The following is an 18357-nucleotide window of genomic DNA, read 5'->3' as shown; positions in this document are numbered from 1 at the left end:
AAAAGCAAGAGTCATTAGAAGTTCACGGTCACTCTCATGAGACCCTGTCTCAAAACAAGCAACCAAAAAAATTTCCCTAAGTCAAAATGCGTGTCAGGGTGAACCCACTTCTCACAGTGATGGGACCACCAGGACATCATCACACTACATTTGCACCCCCAGAATCTGAGCCAGTTTTCGGTGAGTTGTTTACTAATCAAACACAGGGACCTCTACATGAGCAGCAGCTAGAGCTCGTAACTGTTGAGCCATCTCGCCAGCCCCTAGACTGATTCTTTCCTTCCTTCCTTCCTTCCTGGATCTGAGGCCTGAACCCAGGCCCTTTCAAGGCAAATGCTCTACCACTGAGCTAAATCCCACAGCCATGGGTGTGTCATTTATCAGATCCGCACATGCACGGTCCACACCTGCTATGTGCCAGTGCTGGCTATTCTCAACCTGATGGAACAGTGGGAAGCAAGATGAGAAGGGGCCTGCTTCTTTCCACATGTCTGGTGGAAGAAGATAGATAATTTCAGATATCAAAAAAAATCAAATGGGGTCACAGGAGAGGAAGTGGCAGTGGCAGAGAAAGAGGATTTTCTTAGACCAGGGTCAGAGAAGGCCTCTGGAAACATTTGAACTGATTAAAAAAGAAGTCATTCATAAGGACAAGCCAATTTAGAAACGGGAAGACAGAGTGGGATAGGCGCTGTACTGTTTTTTTTCCCCTTTCAGCCTAGGCTATGGGCTTCAACAGTGTGGTTGTTGTTGTTGTTGTTCCTGCTGGGACTCCTAGAGTCTAGAGCAGCAGGGGACACACAGTAGATGCTCAATAAATGTTTTGTGACCGAGTGGACTAGCCCACTAAAGCAGAGGTGAGATGTCACTCCTGGTGTCTCCTTCCAGAGACATTGCCACTATGGATGAGCAGGGCTTCTGCAAGATCGTAGGCCGTTCTAAGGACATGATCATCAGGGGTGGTGAGAACATCTACCCTGCAGAGCTGGAGGACTTCTTCCACAAACACCCTCAGGTGCAGGAAGTGCAGGTGAGGCACTGTGAATCCCGTGGTACCCCAGGATTAGCTGATGAATAGGAAGGGGTTTGCCTTAGGCTTCTATTGCTGTGATGAAACACCCATGACCAAAAGCAACTTGGGGAGGAACAGGGTTTATTTCATCTTACACTTCCGTATCACAGTCCATCATCAAAGGGAAGTTGGGGTTGGAATTCAATCAAGGCAGGAACCTGGAAGCAGGAACTGAAGGACTGCTGCTTACTGGCTTGCTCTGCATGGCTTGCTCAGTCTGCTTTTTTTATAACCCCCAGAACCACTAGCCCCTCCCACAGTAGGCTGTCTCCTCCCATGTCAATCATCAACCAAGAAAACGCAACATAGGCTTGCCCAAAGGTCAACCTGGTGGGGACATTTTCCTACTTGAGGATTCTCTCTTTCCAAGTGACACTAGCCTGTGTCAAGTAGACATTAAAAATTAGCCAGCCCAGGTTTGCAGTGTGGTACTTGTCTTTGACCTTGGATAGGTGGTGGGGGTGAAGGACCAGCGGATGGGGGAGGAAATCTGTGCTTGCATCCGGCTGAAGAGTGGGGAGACCACCACAGAGGAAGAGATCAAAGCTTTCTGCAAAGGGAAGGTGGGACCCCCTCAACCCCCCTCACTTACTCACCTACTTCTCCTTGTCAATCATCCCTGGTAGGGGTGGAGGGGGAGGGTGTTGCCTGATGGACACAATTCCCCAGCCAAGGGAGTGCTCTGATTTAGTCCAGCCTCACACATTTCCCCTCTGGTCTGCAGATCTCCCACTTTAAGATTCCCCGATACATCGTGTTTGTTGACAACTATCCTCTCACCATCTCAGGAAAGGTGTGTAAGGTAGAGGAGACTGGCAGGGCAGTGTGGGGTCTGGTGGGCCTCACTTCAGAAGGTCAAGTGTTCCCACCTGTTCCTCCCTCAACAGTGGGCTGGTGAGGCTGTCAGTAGGAGAGTGAAAAAGTCACTTCATCCTGGTTTGCCCTGGGCTTTCTTGGGTTTAGTTCTTGTCCCCTTCCCCCACTGTCATTCCCAGGCAAACCAAGTATGGTTGGTTGCCATGGCACCGGAGCAGCTGACTCTCACTCTTGTCTTTCTTCTAGATCCAGAAATTCAGACTCCGAGAGCAGATGGAACAACATCTAAAACTGTGAAGCAAAGGAGGGTCCTTCCAGAGCCCCTCAGCCCTCCCACACAAAGGAGGGTCCTTCCAGAGCCCCTCAGCCCTCCCACACAAAGGAGGGTCCTTCCAGAGCCCCTCAGCCCTCCCACACAAAGGAGGGTCCTTCCAGAGCCCCTCAGCCCTCCCACACAAAGGAGGGTCCTTCCAGAGCCCCTCAGCTCTTTCACACAAAGTAGGGTCCTTCCAGAGCCCCTCAGCCTTACCACACAAAGGACGGTCCTTCTAGAGCCCCTCAGCCCTCCCACACAAAGGAGGGTCCTTCCGGAGCCCCCCAGCCCTCCCACACAAAGGACGGTCCTTCCAGAGCCCCCCAGCCCTCCCACACAAAGGAGGGTCCTTCAAGAGCCCCTCAGCTCTTTCACACAAAGTAGGGTCCTTCCAGAGCCCCTCAGCCTTACCACACAAAGGAGGGTCCTCCAAGAGCCCCCCCAGCCCTCCCACACAAAGGATGGTCCTTCCAGAGCCCCCCAGCCCTCCCACACAAAGGAGGGTCCTTCAAGAGCCCCCCAGCCCTCCCACACAAAGGAGGGTCCTCCAAGAGCCCCTCAGCCCTCCCACACAAAGGACGGTCCTTCCAGAGCCCCCCAGCCCTCCCACACAAAGGAGGGTCCTCCAAGAGCCCCTCAGCCCTCCCACACAAAGGACGGTCCTTCCAGAGCCCCCCAGCCCTCCCACACAAAGGAGGGTCCTTCCAGAGCCCCCCAGCCCTCCCACACAAAGGAGGGTCCTCCAAGAGCCCCTCAGCCCTCCCACACAAAGGACGGTCCTTCCAGAGCCCCCCAGCCCTCCCACACAAAGGAGGGTCCTCCAAGAGCCCCTCAGCCCTCCCACACAAAGGACGGTCCTTCCAGAGCCCCCCAGCCCTCCCACACAAAGGAGGGTCCTTCCAGAGCCCCCCAGCTCTTTCACACAAAGGAGGGTCCTTCCAGAGCCCCTCAGCCCTCCCACACAAAGGAGGGTCCTTCCAGAGCCCCTCAGCCCTCCCACACAAAGGAGGATCCTCCAAGAGCCCCCAGCCCTCCCACACAAAGGAGGGTCCTTCCAGAGCCCCTCAGCCCTCCCACACAAAGGAGGTCCTCCAAGAGCCCCCCAGCCCTCCCACACAAAGGAGGGTCCTTCCAGAGCCCCCCAGCCCTCCCACAAAAGGAGGGTCCTCCAAGAGCCCCCCAGCCCTCCCACACAAAGGAGGATCCTCCAAGAGCCCCTCAGCCCTCCCGCACAAAGGACGGTCCTTCCAGAGCCCCCCAGCCCTCCCACACAAAGGAGGGTCCTTCAAGAGCCCCTCTGCCTGCCCACACAAAGGAGAGCCCTCTTGGCTTTTGTCAGCCTGTCCAGGCCCTCCTCAACCTTCCCACACAAAGGAGGGTCCTCCCAGCTCTCTCAGGCTCTCTTGAGCCCTCCTCATGCCCCTTGTCATCTTTGTGACTTGGCATAAAGAGTTCCCAGTTTGGCCAGTGTCTGATTGGTGTGCTCTCTGAAGTTCCTGTGGGGTGAAAAAGGGAATAGACAGGGAGAGAGCCAGCTCCTTCAGACCTCTTGTCCTCCAGGCCCTTTGCTGTCCATTATCTACATAATCTAAGCCTCACCTTGTTCCCTTGAAATCCCAAGACCTTTCTTTATCTTTTCTTCCTTTCTCTGTGTGCACGCGCACACACGTACGTGTGTTTCTTTGAGACAGGATCTCACTGCGTAGCCCTGGTTGTACTGTTATTCACTACATAAATCAGGCTGGTTTTGAACTCATAGAGATCTCATTCTGTCCCTTGGAGTGCTGGGATCAAAGTCCTGTGCCATTGTGCCTGCCTCCATTTTTGTTTTTGGTAAGCTTTACTCATTTAATCATTTTTCAAATCGTTGCCACAGACTGGTCCACAGATTAAGTGTTGTTGTGTTCCCACCCCCAGTGCTTGGAATCTTTTTTTTTTTTTTTTGACTCAACAGTTTATATTTAGCAATATGAATGTCTATACAAATACATATATGCATGCAATAATCATTAGTGAAAAAAGAAGCCACAGATTTTAAGGAGAGTTGGAAAGGGTATATGGGAGGGTTTTGAGGGAAGAGATGGAAGGGAGAAAACTTATAATTAAATTTAAAATCTAAAAACAAACAAAAACCAAACACTCTTAGGCTAGTTGTGGACTCTTAGTATCCCTGAAAATTGCATTATGTCATTCTTTATGTCTCATAAGTACTCAAAATTGCACACTAGAAAGCCACCAAAAACATCAGCTATTGGATGTGTGGTGCATATTAAATATTTCTGTTTCCTTTGCTTATTACAATCTTTTAAATTTTCTCATGTTATCTTATGATATGAAAGATTTATAGTATTTTATAGTAAAATTTGAACTTGTAAATTATAATAAATTAACCATTTAGCTTTTCAGTAAGTCATTTAAAAAAATTTTTTTAGAGACATCCAGCACACTCCATTTTTTAAAAAACAGAAAACAAAAACAAACAAACAAACAAATAAACAACAACAAAAAAGTAAAAAAAATCCCAGAAGACAGCACAGTTCTGTTACTCTTGTGGTACTTGGCACCATTTTTTTCTTTTTTTTTAAATTAGTTTCTCAGTCATTATCTGGGAGGAAATCATTCTGAGCAACATCATTAAAAACAGCTCTGATAAAGCATGGTCACCACTGTGTATCATAAAGCAGGTCCACATATGAGTGAGTACATATCATGTTTGTCTTTTTGTGATTGGGTTACCACGCTCAGAATGGTTTCATCCATTTTCCTGCAAATTTGAAGATTCCATTGGTTTTTTTTTTCTGCTGAGTAGTACTCCATTGTGTAAATGTACCACAATTTCTCTATCCATTCTTCGGTTGAGGGGCATCTAGGCTGCTTCCAGTTTCTGGCTATTACAAATAATGCTGCTATGAACATGGTTGAACATATGTCCTTGTTATATGAATGTGCTTCTTTTGGGTATATGCCTAGGAGTGGAATTGCTGTACCTTGTGGTAGACTCATTCCCATTTTCTTGAGGAGTCGCCATACTAATTTCCACAGTGACTGTACAAGTTGGCACTCCCACCAGCAGTGGAGGAGTGTTCCTCTTTCTCCGCATTCTCTCCAGCATAAACTGTCATTGGTATTTTCCATTTTGCTTGGAATCTTAAAGCCCCTATTTGAAGACCTACACTCCCAGCCCAGTAAGGACTCAGTTTTTTTTTTTTTTTTTATAACAGATTTGAGGGCTGGAGAGACGGCTCAGTGCTTAAGAGGACTTGCTCCTCTTCCAGGGGATTTGAGTTTGACTCTCATCACCCACACTTGGCAGCTCACAGCCACCTTCACCTCCAGCTCCACAGGACTGCATGCCCTCTTTTGGCCTCTGAGGGCACCCCCACACCCCAACACATGGTATATATACTTACACAGACACATGGAAATTAATAAAAACCAATCTGTCAACTAACAGCTCTATTGAGCTATAACTCACATCCTATTCAGCTCACCCATTTTAAAGCAGGTTTTCTCCAGCATTTTTTAAAAAGATTTTATTATGTGTACAGTCTTCAGTCTGCATGCCAGCAGAGGGCACCAGATCTCATTCAAGGTGGTTGTGAGCCACCATGTGGTTGCCAGAAATTGAACTCAGGACCTCTGGAAGAACAGTCAGTGCTCTTAACCGCTGAGCCATCTCTCTGGCCCCTTCTGCAGCATTTTTATATCTGAATATAAGTATAACCATCACCAAAACCAACTTTCAACACTGCCATCACCTCACAAGGAGATTCTGCAGGGGCTGGAGAGAGGAATCAGTATTAAGAGCACTGGCTGCTCTTGCAGAGGACCTGGGCTTGTTTTCCAGCACCCACATGACGGCTCACAACCATCCATAATTCCAGTTCCTCTTCTGAACTCTGGGCTACAGGGTGTGCACACAATGTACGGACACATAGGAGCAAAAACACTTGTATACATTAAATTGGTTGATTTACTTTTATTTTATGTGTATGAGTGTTTTGCCTGCACATATGTTAGCATACCTCATACATTCCTGGTGCCCTTGGAGGTCAGAAAGTGTTGGCTCTCCTGGAACAGGGGTTACAAATGATTATGAAACTCCATGTGGGTTCTGGAAACTGAATTTAGGTCCTCTGCAAGAACAAGTGGTCTTAACCACTGAACATCTCTCCTGTACCAAATACAAGAAGAAGGAGAAGGAGGAGGAGGAGGAGGAGGAAGAGGAGAAGGAGGAGGAGAAAGAGAGGAGGAGGAGGAGGAGGAGGAGGAGGAGGAGGAGGAGAAGAAGAAGAAGAAGAAGAAGAAGAAGAAGAAGAAGAAGAAGAAGAAGAAGAAGAAGAAAAGAAAGACAGAAGCAAGGTGGTTGCTGCAAGTTCAAGGCTAGCCTGGGCTACATACACAGTGACCTCTGAAAAAGCAAAACAACAACCAAAACAAGTTCAAAAACAGAAAGAAAGGAAGAGAAACATTCTTTATCCTTTTCAACTAACCCACATTTTATTCTATAATTTGTGATTAATGAACCTAGGATTTTTCTTTTTTTTTTTTAAAGACTTTATTTATTTATTATGTATACAACATTCTGCTTCCATGTACATCTGCACACCAGAAGAGGGCACCAGATCTTATAACGGATGGTTGTGAGCCACCATGTGGTTGCTGGGAATTGAACTCAGGACTTCTGGAAGGACAGTCGGTGCTCTTAACCCCTGAGCCATCTCTCTAGCCCTCCCCCCAGGATTTTTCTAATGCACGGATTCTGCCTCAAATAAACCAAAACAGCAATAGAAAAGCAGAATGGTTTAGAACATGGAACAAGACTCGGGGTGAAGCCCAGTGGCCTGCCTGTGAATAGCTAATCTTCATGGTTCTTGGCAGGTCACTTATCCAAAAAGGATGGTGGCACCAGCATAGTCTTAAGGTAGTGTTGTATGCTCTGATGCCCAAAGGTCAGCCACTAGATACTTGAATAGGCCAAAATAAAGAGTCAAGGGTTTCAGTGAAGGCAAACTTCCAGCCCCAGAAAAGTAATGTAGACAACAGTGACTGCTATTCAGAGTGCCATCTATAGCAAAGTTATTGGGAAACAAATGACAAATATTACTTGGTTGTGTGACCCAAAAGTTAGTGGGATTTTTTTCCTTTTGTAGTGGGATGGGACCCAGAACCTCAAGCATGCTTAGGCTACATCTTCAGTCTCATTGATTGTTTGAGGCAGGGTCTCATGTAGTAAGCTTGTCTCAGTCTCCTTGTGGAGCTCAAGATAGCTTCTTAAACACTGGATCCTCCTGCCTCCACTTCCCAAGTGCTACAAGGATAGGTGTGTGCCACAATACAGGGCTCCCAACGATCTACTTATTATTTTTATTGGCTTTTAAATAATTGTTTAATGGAATGGCGTGTAGGTGAAGATAGCACAGCACACATGGAGAGGTCCGAGCTGCACCTTCTGGAATCCATTCTCTCCTTCTTTATGTGGATCTGGGGATCAAACTAGGCTTGCATCATTGGGCAGCAAGCAGTTTTACTCTCTGAACCATCTTGCTGGTCCATGGTTATTCATTTTAAAGTTGAACAAATTCGGGCAACTAAAATCAAGTGAAGCTTTACTCAGTTTTTCCCTCAACTCCAGTTCCCACTTGGAAGAGACAGAAATGCCCCCATCTGCAGCTCAGCTCTCTGCAGGAACTGCCCCATCTGCAGCTCAGCTCCCTGCAGGGACTGCCCCATCTGCAGCTCTGAGATGCCTGCAGTGACTGCCCTGTCTGCAGCTCTGAGATGCCTGCAGTGACTGCCCTGTCTGCAGCTCTGCGATGCGTGCATGCTGCCTTAGCACCAGCACCTCCTTACTGCTGCAGAGCTGAGTGTTGTGTTTAAGTTCCTCTTAAGGACTAGCCGCCCTTCCAGATGCTTTCACATCCATCCTCTCTTGAAAGCTTCCCGGCAGCCCCTCTAAGTAAGCATCAATCCACTTCACAGAGGTGATCCCCAAACAGGGAGGTTCACTTTCTTGCCCAAGGACATGAAGCCACCTGGTGGGTTAAGAAAATCTCCCCAGCACAACTTCAGTTCTCCCTGACTTGTGGTTCCTTTCTTTCCATTCCTCCTCTCTCTCTCTTCCTTTTTGTGAGACAGAATCCCAGGCTGACCTTTAATTCTTGGTAATCCCCCGTCTCAACCTCCCAAATGCTGAGATTACAGTTGTGTGTCCCTATTCCTGGCAGATGTTGTGTTCTTTATATTGTTGAGCAAGACACCAAGGTTATCTAGAGATCTCTGTGAGTTTGAGGCCAGCCTGGTCTACATAGTGAGTTCCAGGCCAGCCAGGGCTACATAGTGAGACCATTTTAGAAAAACAACAGCAACAACAAACACCCCAAAACAACAACAAAAATGAAATCTGGATATGGAAAAGCAGAATTTATGAACATGTATGTTTTGTTTTAGATGCACATAGTTGATGTGATCACTAACATTGGCTAAACAAAGTGTCTACCCATCTGTGGTTTGCATCCCTTTCTGCTTTCAAAAATGCATAAAAGGGGACCAGTGAGAGAGGGCTCTGTGGGCCAGATACCTGTTACCAAACCTAATGCGCTGAGTTTGATCTCTGGGACCCACTAAATAGAGACATGGATCTGACTTCTTTGACAGGGAGACAAATCCTTTGGGTTGCCTTCTACTCTTCACATAAGCCCTGTAGTATGGGTATACACATACACACACACACACACACACACACACACACACACACACACACACACACACACACAATAAGTGAAAATGCATAAATGTCCACAAGTAGGGTTAATAGAAAGATGACAGCTAAGAGATTTTGAACCGCCATTTCTCAAGCCAGCTTTCTTCTCCCAACACTGTGTCTCCTGAGCCATTAGTTTCATTGACAGAAAATGTGAATTTTCTAGACCCAGCTGTCTGAGCAGGTTCATTTTGCACTGGCCATCACCTTGCCTGAATCCTACAGACAGAACATTCAGTCATGTTACATGAGGTATGTGCATCACTTAGAGACAGCAAAAGAGAAAAGAGGGCTGGACTCACTGAAGCTGGTACCCCAGGCTCAGGAGAGCTGCCTGGTGTGGATGGAGTCTCGTTTGTGTGTGCCCCGCTCGCACTGCAGCTGAAGGAGGGGGAAGTGGCCCGCCCTGAGTTGTATGCGCTAGGACCACATACTGTTGGCCTAATGCACTGAAGATACCCTGTTCTAGAGGGGAAAAGGACAGAGAGCTTGGCCTGTTCTGTCCTGTCCCTCCTGGATGCTGTACATCCAGAATGTTACCTTCCTGAGGATCTAGAAAGGGGGGTAAGAACTGCTTTGCAATCAGTGTCTCCAAAGCCCATGGTCCTTCCATTGTGGCAGACAGTTCCTCCAAGCCTCTGCCATGGGTCCTGCCCCCCCCTGCACACAGCATCTCTGCCATCTCTTCCATCAGATGACAGGGATCTGCCTGACTCAGAGACCACAGCCCACTCTGTGGAATCCTTACCTCTTTCTCTTTTCTGTCTTTCTCTCCCTCTCTTCCTTTAATTTTTTTTTAAATTTCATGTGTATGGGCATTTTGCCTGCATGTCTGTACATCACATGTATGAAGCGCCGAGGCAGTCTGGATCTGACGAGTTACAGATGGTTGTTAGCCGAAATATGGGTGCTGGGTTCTCAGGAAGAGCAGCTAACAGCTGCACCATCTCTCCAGCCCTCTTCCTTTTCTTGAAACATCATCTCATGTGGCCTGGCCTGGGCTCAAGCTCCCTATGTAGCCAAAGATGGCCTTGAATTCCTGATTCTCCTGACTTTACCTCCTAAGTTTTAGGATTATAAGCCTGTGCTGCCTACCACGCATGGCTTTCTTTCTTTCTTTCTTTCTTTCTTTTTTTAAAAACATTTATTTATTCATTTTTATGTATGAGTGTTCTATCTGCATGTATGCCTTTATGCCTTTAGAAGAGGGCATCAGATCCCACTATAGACGGTTGTGAGCCTCCATGTGGTTGCTGGGAATTGAACTCAGGACCTCTGGAAGAACAGCCAGTGCTCTTAACCTCTCAGCCATCTCTCCAGCCCTTCTTTTTATTTTTTTTTAAACAAAGTTTTTACTTAATTAAAAAAAGAATGTGTTGAGTATTTTGCCTGCATGCATGTCTGTGTACTTTGTGCGAGCTATAATTATTTTAGTGTGTGTGTGTGTGTTGCGTGCACACCTGAGTTCGGTGTGCACACAACACACCTGTGGAGGTCAAAGGACCACTCTGTGGGCAAGGTTCTCTCCTGACACATATTTGTGTGTTCCAGGGACCATTCAGGTCAGCAGGGCAGGTGTCTGTTCCTTGCCGAGCCGTGATGTCTATCCCCTCTCTTTTTGTTTCTTTGAGACAGGCTCTGAGCACAGATTGTGGCTTGGCGGGTGGGTAGGTATGACAGACACATAGGTGCCTAAAATCAGGTCACAGTGTGATGAGAGTGACAAACCAAGTCAAGAGTCAATTCAGAGACCTATGTCTCCCGGCGTTCAGATCGGAGCCAGCTACACAACATTATAAGTAACTGACTGAAAGAACTGGGAGTCCTTGCATAGATCATGAAAGTCGTCCCAGCACAGGTTGCCAAAAGGTCCGCAGCCCTCTCCTTGTCCTTGGCAAAGGGCAGACAGGTTGCGTCCTTGGGAAAAAATAGGCTGTGAGTACGGCAGTGTCCGGCAGGTGGCGCCGCAGACCAGAGGCCCAGGGCTCTCTAGCCGCTCCGGGAGAGGCAATACGAGGTCACGCAGCCCCTCTGACTTCCGCCGGGGCGACCCACGCGGCCCAGCCCAGGGCACACCCTTGCGCCCTGGCGCGCTGTCGAGGTCTCGGATCCTTGCCTTCTGACTCCTTGCTCGCCATGGTTCCCTCCCGGGTCCGGATCGGTAGATGGGTGGCCGCGGCCAGGGCGGCCCAGAAGCGCCCTCGTGTGGACGGCTTGGGACAGCCTCGGCGTTCTGAGTCCGCGAGCACGCGCGCGGCGCTCTACGTGCACGTGAGTGGGCGGGGGCGAGCAGAAGGAGGCGGTGGCGGTGGCGGTGACAGGCGCTTGTCCCACTGTTGTTAGTCCAACTGCACTCTTTGCGTGCCCCAACATCATATCTAGCATAGCGTCTGTCCCCCAAGTCCTATCCACCGCAAAGAATCTTGGGCCAAAGTCCTCGAGTCTGGTGCTCACCAGCCGGGTGGCCCTTTGGAATCTGTTTTGTCATACTGGAGTGGGCATAGTAATCTCAGCGCCACCTGCCTAGGGGCGCACAGAAAGGAACTGGATGAGATAAATCTTGAAAGTGGCTTGGACAGCCCGGAGTCCCCCCTAAGCTCGCACACGCTCTCCCTGTCCCCAGTGGCCCTATTGCGAGAAGCGCTGCAGCTACTGCAACTTCAATAAGTACATCCCCCGTGGCGTGGAGGAGGGCGCCTTGCGGAACTGCCTGGTGACTGAGGCGCAGACGCTGCTGCGGCTCAGTGGGGTGCAAAGGTCGGTGTTCGGGACAGTAGACAAAGGTCTTGGTTGGGGGAGAGGACATGACAGGTGGATGTCCTCTGGGGCTTCACCAGTTTTTACCGCTCCATCCTCTTCCTCCAGGGTGGACTCTGTGTTCTTTGGTGGGGGAACCCCGAGTCTGGCCAGTCCTCACACTCTGGCTGCTGTCTTGGAGGCCGTGGCGCAGGAAGCCCATTTGCCTGCAGATTCAGAAGTCACATTGGAGGCTAACCCCACTTCAGCCCCAGGTTCCAGGCTGGCAGCTTTTGGAGCAGCAGGAATCAACAGGTTGTCCATCGGTCTGCAGGTAACCTATTTCACCCACCCTATCTTGGTGCACCCAGACCCTTAGGTGGTATCCAGTCATTGGGAAAACATTTCTGGGTACCAGGTCTAGTACACAGTAGACTATGGAGTAACACTTTTTTTTTTTTTTCTTCTGTTTTGTCTGTTGCTATACTGGCCTATGCACTTCCTGAGGCAGGCTTTGGCATCATCATCGTCGTTGTTGTTGTTTTGAGACACCATCATTTGTAGCTCGGGCTAGCCTCAAATTTGATATGTAGCCAAGGATGATCTTGAGCTCCTGATTCTTCTTCCTCCATTTTCTTAGTATTGGGATTTCAGGCATGTGCAACCATGCCCACTTTATGTGGTGCTGGGGATCCAACCCTGGGTATGCTAGGCAAGCATTCTACAAACTGAGCTATACCACCAGCTCTTATTAATATCATTATTACTTTGAGACCAGAACTCACACTGCAGCTCAGGTTGGCCTCATACTCATACAATCCCTTTGCCCCACCCTTCCAGCTATTAGGGTTACAGGCACAGGGCCCAGCTAGTTTACCCTTTTATATTCTGGGCACTTAATATAGTACCTGCCACATAGCAGGCGCTGCAGAGTGTGGGTGCTAGACAGGGTCATGGATCAGTGGTTAGAGTGCTTACTGTGCAAATGTGGACCAAAGTTTGCATCCCCAACACCCGTGTTGGGTGGGTGTGGCTACCTGCCTGTAGTCCCAGCACTTGGAGACACAGATAAAGGGAGTCCTCGGTCTGGAGAGATGGCTCAGAGGTTAAGAGCACCGGCTGCTCTTCCAGAGGTCCTGAGTTCAATTCCCAGCAACCACATGGTGGCTCACAACCATCTGTTATGAGATCTGGTGCCCTCTTCTGGTGTGCAGATATACATGGAAGCAGAATGTTGTATACATAATAAATAAATACAATCTTTAAAAAAAAAAAAAGGAGTCCTCCTCTCCCCTTGCTTAATGCTGGCTAGCCAGACTTAACTGTATCAGCTAATTATGGCTTTGATTCAGTGAATAAGGTAGCAAAAAATTAAGGAAGACTCCCAATATCAACCTTAGGCACTCTCTCTCTCTCTCTCTCTCTCTCTCTCTCTCTCTCTCTCTCTCTCTCACACACACACACACACACACACACACACGTGTGAACACAAAGGCACACTACACACATACAGACATCAAAGAAAGGAAGGAAGAAAACAGGGATGGGCTTGTTATATGATTGGAGATGAAGGCAGGCCAGCAGCCGGATCATGGCGTGGTAAATACTGCCTGAGGGGCACCCAGCCAGATGAAATCCTGGAAGCCTTCCTGGAGGAAGTGATTGGTGTGTGAGTGAGACAGATAAGGTGTGCACCTGGTAAGAGGGTGTGGGAGGAAAGGGCACAGGATCCGAAAGAACTTTGCATGTTTGGGGGGAAGCTGTGTCATTCCCTGTAACTGGAGAGACCGGAGACAAGGCTGCCAAACAGGACTGAAAGCCTTCAGATCTTGTGGGAGTTTAGGGTTTCTCTCACCGGGGAGCCTCTGAAGATGTGTTTATGAGTCAGGTTGGGCTCTGATGTTTCAGTGTCCAGTATTGCCATACCTACTATCCCCACTTACCACAGGCTAGACCACTTCACCTGGAGTTTGGGGGATAGATTCATCATGTCTGGATGTTCTTGTTCAAAATGCTTCCTCCTCCTCCTCCTCCTCCTCCTCTCCCTCCTCCTCCTCCTCCTCCTCATCATCATCATCCTCCTTCTTCTTCTTCTTCTTTTTTTTTTTTTTATAAAGACAAGGTTTTAGATCCTACTGAGGCCAGCTTTGAACTCTTGATCCTCCTGCCTCCCCCTCCCAGGTCCTGGGTTTACAGACATGCACCACCACATCTGGCTTCTAATTATGAAGAAACATCAGGTAAATCCAAATTAAGAGACTCATGGTCTGGGTGTGGTGATACACAATTGTTATCTCGCTAGGCGAGAGGCTGAGGCAGGAGGATTACCATGAGTTCAAAACCAGCTTGAGCTCTTTAGTGAGACCCTACCTCAAAAGGAAACAAAACAAGAGAGAGTTACAGGGATTAAAGGCACCCTTCATTGAGGAGCAGCTGGGTACCTCTGTCTTGACCACCCTACGTTCTCACCCTCTTCTGTGTGCTGTGTGTCCCTCACATCTGTGCCCCAAATAAAGCTGAGTGTTGCTGCCTCCCTTTTTACACCCGACCCTCTCTCCCCAGTCCCTGGATGACACGGAGCTGCAGATGCTGGGACGGACTCACTCAGCCCGAGACGCTTTGCGGACTCTGGCTGAAGCCAGGCGCCTTTTCCCTGGCAGGGTATCCGTGGATTTGATGCTAGGGCTGCCGGCACAAAAGGTGGAGCCATGGCTTCAACAACTTCAGAAACTGCTGGACCACTGTGATGACCACCTCTCCCTCTACCAGCTGACCCTGGAACGGGGCACCTCACTCTTTGCCCAGGTGCAGCAGGGCACCCTCCCAGCCCCTGACCCGGACCTGGCTGCTGAGATGTACCAGCAGGGCAGGACCATCCTTCGAGATGCTGGCTTTCGCCAGTATGAGGTCTCCAACTTTGCCCGGAACGTGAGTGCTGGGCCGATGACTGGAGGTACAGAATTAGGGGGCTGATATGTGACCTGGGGACAGAGGTCTTCCGAAGAGAGGGGTTCCGGTTGGATGCTCTCAGATCTGAGATGGGATATTCTCATCAAACGCCCTCAACAGAAGCCAGAGTAGCCTTCTTCTGTGCTGACAATTCCCTCCCTTCCCACAGGGGGCGCTCAGTACCCACAACCGGACTTACTGGCAGTGCGGTCAGTACCTTGGCATTGGGCCTGGTGAGTCGATTGTGAACAACCGAAAGCATGATTCAGGAGAGGAACATTCTGGTTGTGTGAACTTGAACTCCTCATTTAACCACTCGGAGCCTGTATTTCCTCATGCAAAGCATACAGGACCTCTCTGAATGGCAGTCTTCGGGCCTTTGCAGCCTGGTGCTGTGGTTCTGAGTGTGGTGTAGATCAGAAGCCCCTGGGAGCTTGTTGTAACCCAGAATGCTATCCGTGCCCTCCCTCCAGGACTTCTCATGGGCAGGGCTGGAGCAGCGCCTGAGGGTTTACATTTATAGTGGTTGCTTCCGGGACCACCCTTTGACAAGACCCTGATTTAAACCTGCTAATTCCCCGTGTTAATGTCTATTAATGTGTGTGGGGGATGGTTGTTTATTGATATTGTTAGGAGCCCATGGACAATTTGTGCCCCGGGGAGCTGGAGGCCACACCCGGGAAGCACGGATACAGACACTGGAGCCAGACAACTGGATGAAAGAGGTGATGCTGTTTGGCCACGGCACGCGGAAGTGTGTCGCCCTGAGCAAGCTGGAGCTGTGAGTGCCTGAGTACACAGGGCTCCTCACCCAGGGTCTCCTCCTACACCCCAGAAGCCCCTCCATGCATTTACATCTTTATTGCCTGCTTTGCCTCGCCCACTCTGACCAAACCGCGGGAGTTCTCAACGTAACATCACATCTCAGCATTGGGTTTAAACAACGTGAGATCTCTGAGATCCCATGGTTTTTCTTGCAGGCTGGAGGAGGTTTTGGCTATGGGGCTGCGCACTGATGTGGGGGTCACTCATCAGGTAAGGGATGGGGGTTCTTAGATTCATCAGCTCCTCCTAAGAGTCAGAGACCCAGTCACTTCCCAAACCCCACTCCCTCCATCCTCTGGGTTGATAGCGGAAGCAGTAGGCAGTGTTGTATAATGGTTAGAACCATAGGCTAGGACAGCAGAGTCGTGGTTCTGTTTTAGTTTTGATTTTTTGAGGCAGGGTTTCTGTAGTCCTGGCTGTCCTGGAGCTTGATTTGTCGACCAGGCTGACCTTGAACTCAGAGAGATCCACCTGCCTCTGCCTCTCAAATGTTGGCATTAAAAGCATGAGCCACCACACCTGTCCCCTGAATACTCTTGAATACACTGAAACTTCGGATGGGAAGTGTAATAGATAATGACAATCAGATTCAGAGTTACTGTGGATGAAGTTTGGGCTGTGAAGCCCTGGCACTGCCACTGCCCATTTGAGGGGACAACCAGAGAGAGTAGAAGAGACTTGTCCCCACCAGAAGCTGGGTTTGATCCTCCACACGCAGTAAGAATGAAAGTTCCCATCTTCCCTCTGGCCCATTGACCTGTCCTACCTGGTGTTCATTGCTGACACCATACTGGACTTCCCCTGACCCCTCTCTGTATCCAGCCACCTGGCTCAGCCAGCCCATTGCCCTGGGTCTTCTGGTTTCCTAGCACTGGCAGCAGTTTGAGCCCCAGCTGACCCTGTGGGACGTGTTCGGAGCAAGCAGGGAGGTGAAGGAGTTGTTGGCACGGAGTTTGTTGCTGCTGGACCACAGGTGTGTTGGGGGTGTTGTGGGAACCCAGGAGTCCTGACTACAGATTTAGGCATGGGAAGGCTGCCGTGATGTGTGTGCCTCAACTGGATGTGCCCCTCTACAAAGTGGCAGAAACAAGAAAGACGGGTAGAGAAGGCTGTGTGTGGTCCCAGGGGTGCATGGGCAGGAATGGGCCTTAGAGAAGTAAAAGAAGCATCACACCCAGGCCTCTTGGTTTTCTAGGGGTCTCCGGTGCTCCTGGGAGGGTCTAGCTGTGCTGGACTCACTGTTACTGATCCTCCTGCCTCAACTCCAGGAGGCCTGGCAGCAGCACAGGACTCCCTCACCTGTGTCAGGAGGATGACCAGCTGTTCCTGCAACGTAGGGCAACACCAGTTGGACTTGGAAGGCTGGGCCAGCATGGTGGGCATCCCTCTTCTGCCTACAAGTGCCTCTCTGCTTTAAGTCCTTATTGCTTGACTCTGACCCCATGGGGATGGCTACGGTGAATTGGAAGAAAGGACATCCCTGATCTGGGAACTGGTATCCCACTCAGCATCCCAGGAACCACAGATCAGCATGTGACTGGGATGTACTCATCACACTCTGGCTTTTGTTGGCAATATTTGGAAATCATTCTGTAGGGCATTGTGTCTGTTGGAGAAACCTCCCTCATTCTGGAGTAAAGCCCCGGAGTTAGTTTGTATGATTCAGTAGAACTGAATCCCCTCCAGCTGTCTTAAACAAGAAAAAACATAGGAATGGGATATTTACAAAATTATTTAAGATGCTGGAGAGATGGCTCAGTGGTAAGAGCAGTGTTTGCTCTTCCAGAGGACCAAGGTTCCATTCCCAGTAGCCGTGTGGTAGCTCACTACTGTCTGTAACTCCCATTCCAGGAGATCTGGAACCCTCTTCTGACCTCTGCAGGTACCAGGCACATATGTGGTACATGGACATTCAAGCAGACAAAACACTCATATTCATAAAAAATAAATCTTTTTTTTAAAATCATATTTGAGATTTTTAGTCAAGGCCATTTGTTGTACAGAATATATCCTATATTCTGGGTATGGCTGATTGTTTCCTAAGGGTTGAATTCGAGTTCAACTTTTTTTTTTTTTTGGAGAGAAAAGGGTTTATTTGGCTTACAGGTTCCGATCACAGTCATCCTCAAGGGAGACCGAGACAGAATCTCAAGCAAGGCAGGCACCTGGAAGAAGGAACTGAAGCAGCAGAGGCCATGGAAGAGTGTTGCTTACTAACATGTTTCCCATGGCTTGCTTAGCCTGCTTTCTTTTTTTTTCCATTCATTTATTTAGTCCATAAATAAAGTCATGCATCGAGTTCAACTTTTTAAAAAATACTTTAATTAATTCATTTATTTATTTATTAGATTTTCATGACAGAGTTTCTCTGTATGGCCCTGGCTGCTCTATAGAGCAGGCTGGCCTTGAACTCACAGAGATCCACCTGTCTCTGCCTCCTGAATGCTGGGATTAAAGGCATGTGTCACTACTGTCGAGCTACCAAATCATTTCTTAAATTGAAGATTGAAAAGTATTGGTTTCTGATTCTATTATTCCTTCCAAATTCAATGATTGCCATTTCCCCAATAAAAAAAAAAAAAAAGAGCTTTCCGGGCTGGAGAGATGGCTCAGAGGTTTAGAGCACCGGCTGCTCTTCCAGAGGTCCTGAGTTCAATTCCCAGCAACCACATGGTGGCTCACAACCATCTGTTATGAGATCTGGTGCCCTCTTCTGGTGTGCAGATATATATGGAAGCAGAAATGTTGTATACATAATAAAAAAAATCTTTTTAAAAAGGAGCTTTCCTTTGTTATTGTTGTAAAGCTGGGAATCAGATGTATGGCCTTGCTCAAGCCGGACAATTGGTCACTTGCTGAACTAAGCCTCGGTTTCTTTCTTTC

General features: G+C 48.8%; 2 protein-coding genes across 5 annotated transcripts in view; both read left to right on the top strand.

Moving 5' to 3' along the window:
* Positions 1–3671, top strand: part of Acsf2 (acyl-CoA synthetase family member 2) — a 38562-nt gene extending 34891 nt beyond the window's left edge. The window contains exons 13-17 of one of the 4 annotated variants that reach the window (XM_027424372.2): positions 889–1030; positions 1525–1635; positions 1797–1865; positions 2135–2196; positions 2236–3671. In XM_027424372.2, coding sequence (XP_027280173.1) covers positions 889–1030; positions 1525–1635; positions 1797–1865; positions 2135–2185 — 373 coding nt within the window. In that variant the 3' untranslated portion in view covers positions 2186–2196; positions 2236–3671. Of the gene's footprint in view, positions 1–888; positions 1031–1524; positions 1636–1796; positions 1866–2134 lie in introns of all 4 variants that reach the window. The other 3 variants (XM_027424371.2, XM_027424373.2, XM_035447698.1) reach the window with 3 other exon arrangements.
* Positions 3672–11100: 7429 nt separating this feature from the next.
* On the top strand, positions 11101–17292 carry Rsad1 (radical S-adenosyl methionine domain containing 1). The gene is made up of 9 exons (XM_027424370.2): positions 11101–11235; positions 11588–11721; positions 11830–12034; positions 14263–14628; positions 14819–14882; positions 15283–15430; positions 15630–15684; positions 16344–16447; positions 16670–17292. The coding sequence occupies exons 1-9, from the start codon at positions 11101–11103 to the stop codon at positions 16788–16790; spliced, it is 1332 nt and encodes a 443-aa protein (XP_027280171.1). The 3' UTR covers positions 16791–17292.
* Positions 17293–18357: the final 1065 nt, after the last annotated feature.

Source organism: Cricetulus griseus, chromosome 7 (genome assembly GCF_003668045.3).
Source record: "Cricetulus griseus strain 17A/GY chromosome 7, alternate assembly CriGri-PICRH-1.0, whole genome shotgun sequence".
NCBI lineage: Eukaryota > Metazoa > Chordata > Mammalia > Rodentia > Cricetidae > Cricetulus > Cricetulus griseus.
This window is presented reverse-complemented; position numbering and strand designations above follow the sequence as displayed.

Bases quoted from the DNA above. Each gene is read 5' to 3' on its own strand.
- Rsad1 (XM_027424370.2), top strand. From the start codon at position 11,101: ATGGTTCCCTCCCGGGTCCGGATCGGTAGATGGGTGGCCGCGGCCAGG. The intron at 14,883-15,282 runs GTGAGTCGATTG...TGATATTGTTAG, and splicing joins GTACCTTGGCATTGGGCCTG to GAGCCCATGGACAATTTGTG. The intron at 15,431-15,629 runs GTGAGTGCCTGA...TTTTTCTTGCAG, and splicing joins GCCCTGAGCAAGCTGGAGCT to GCTGGAGGAGGTTTTGGCTA.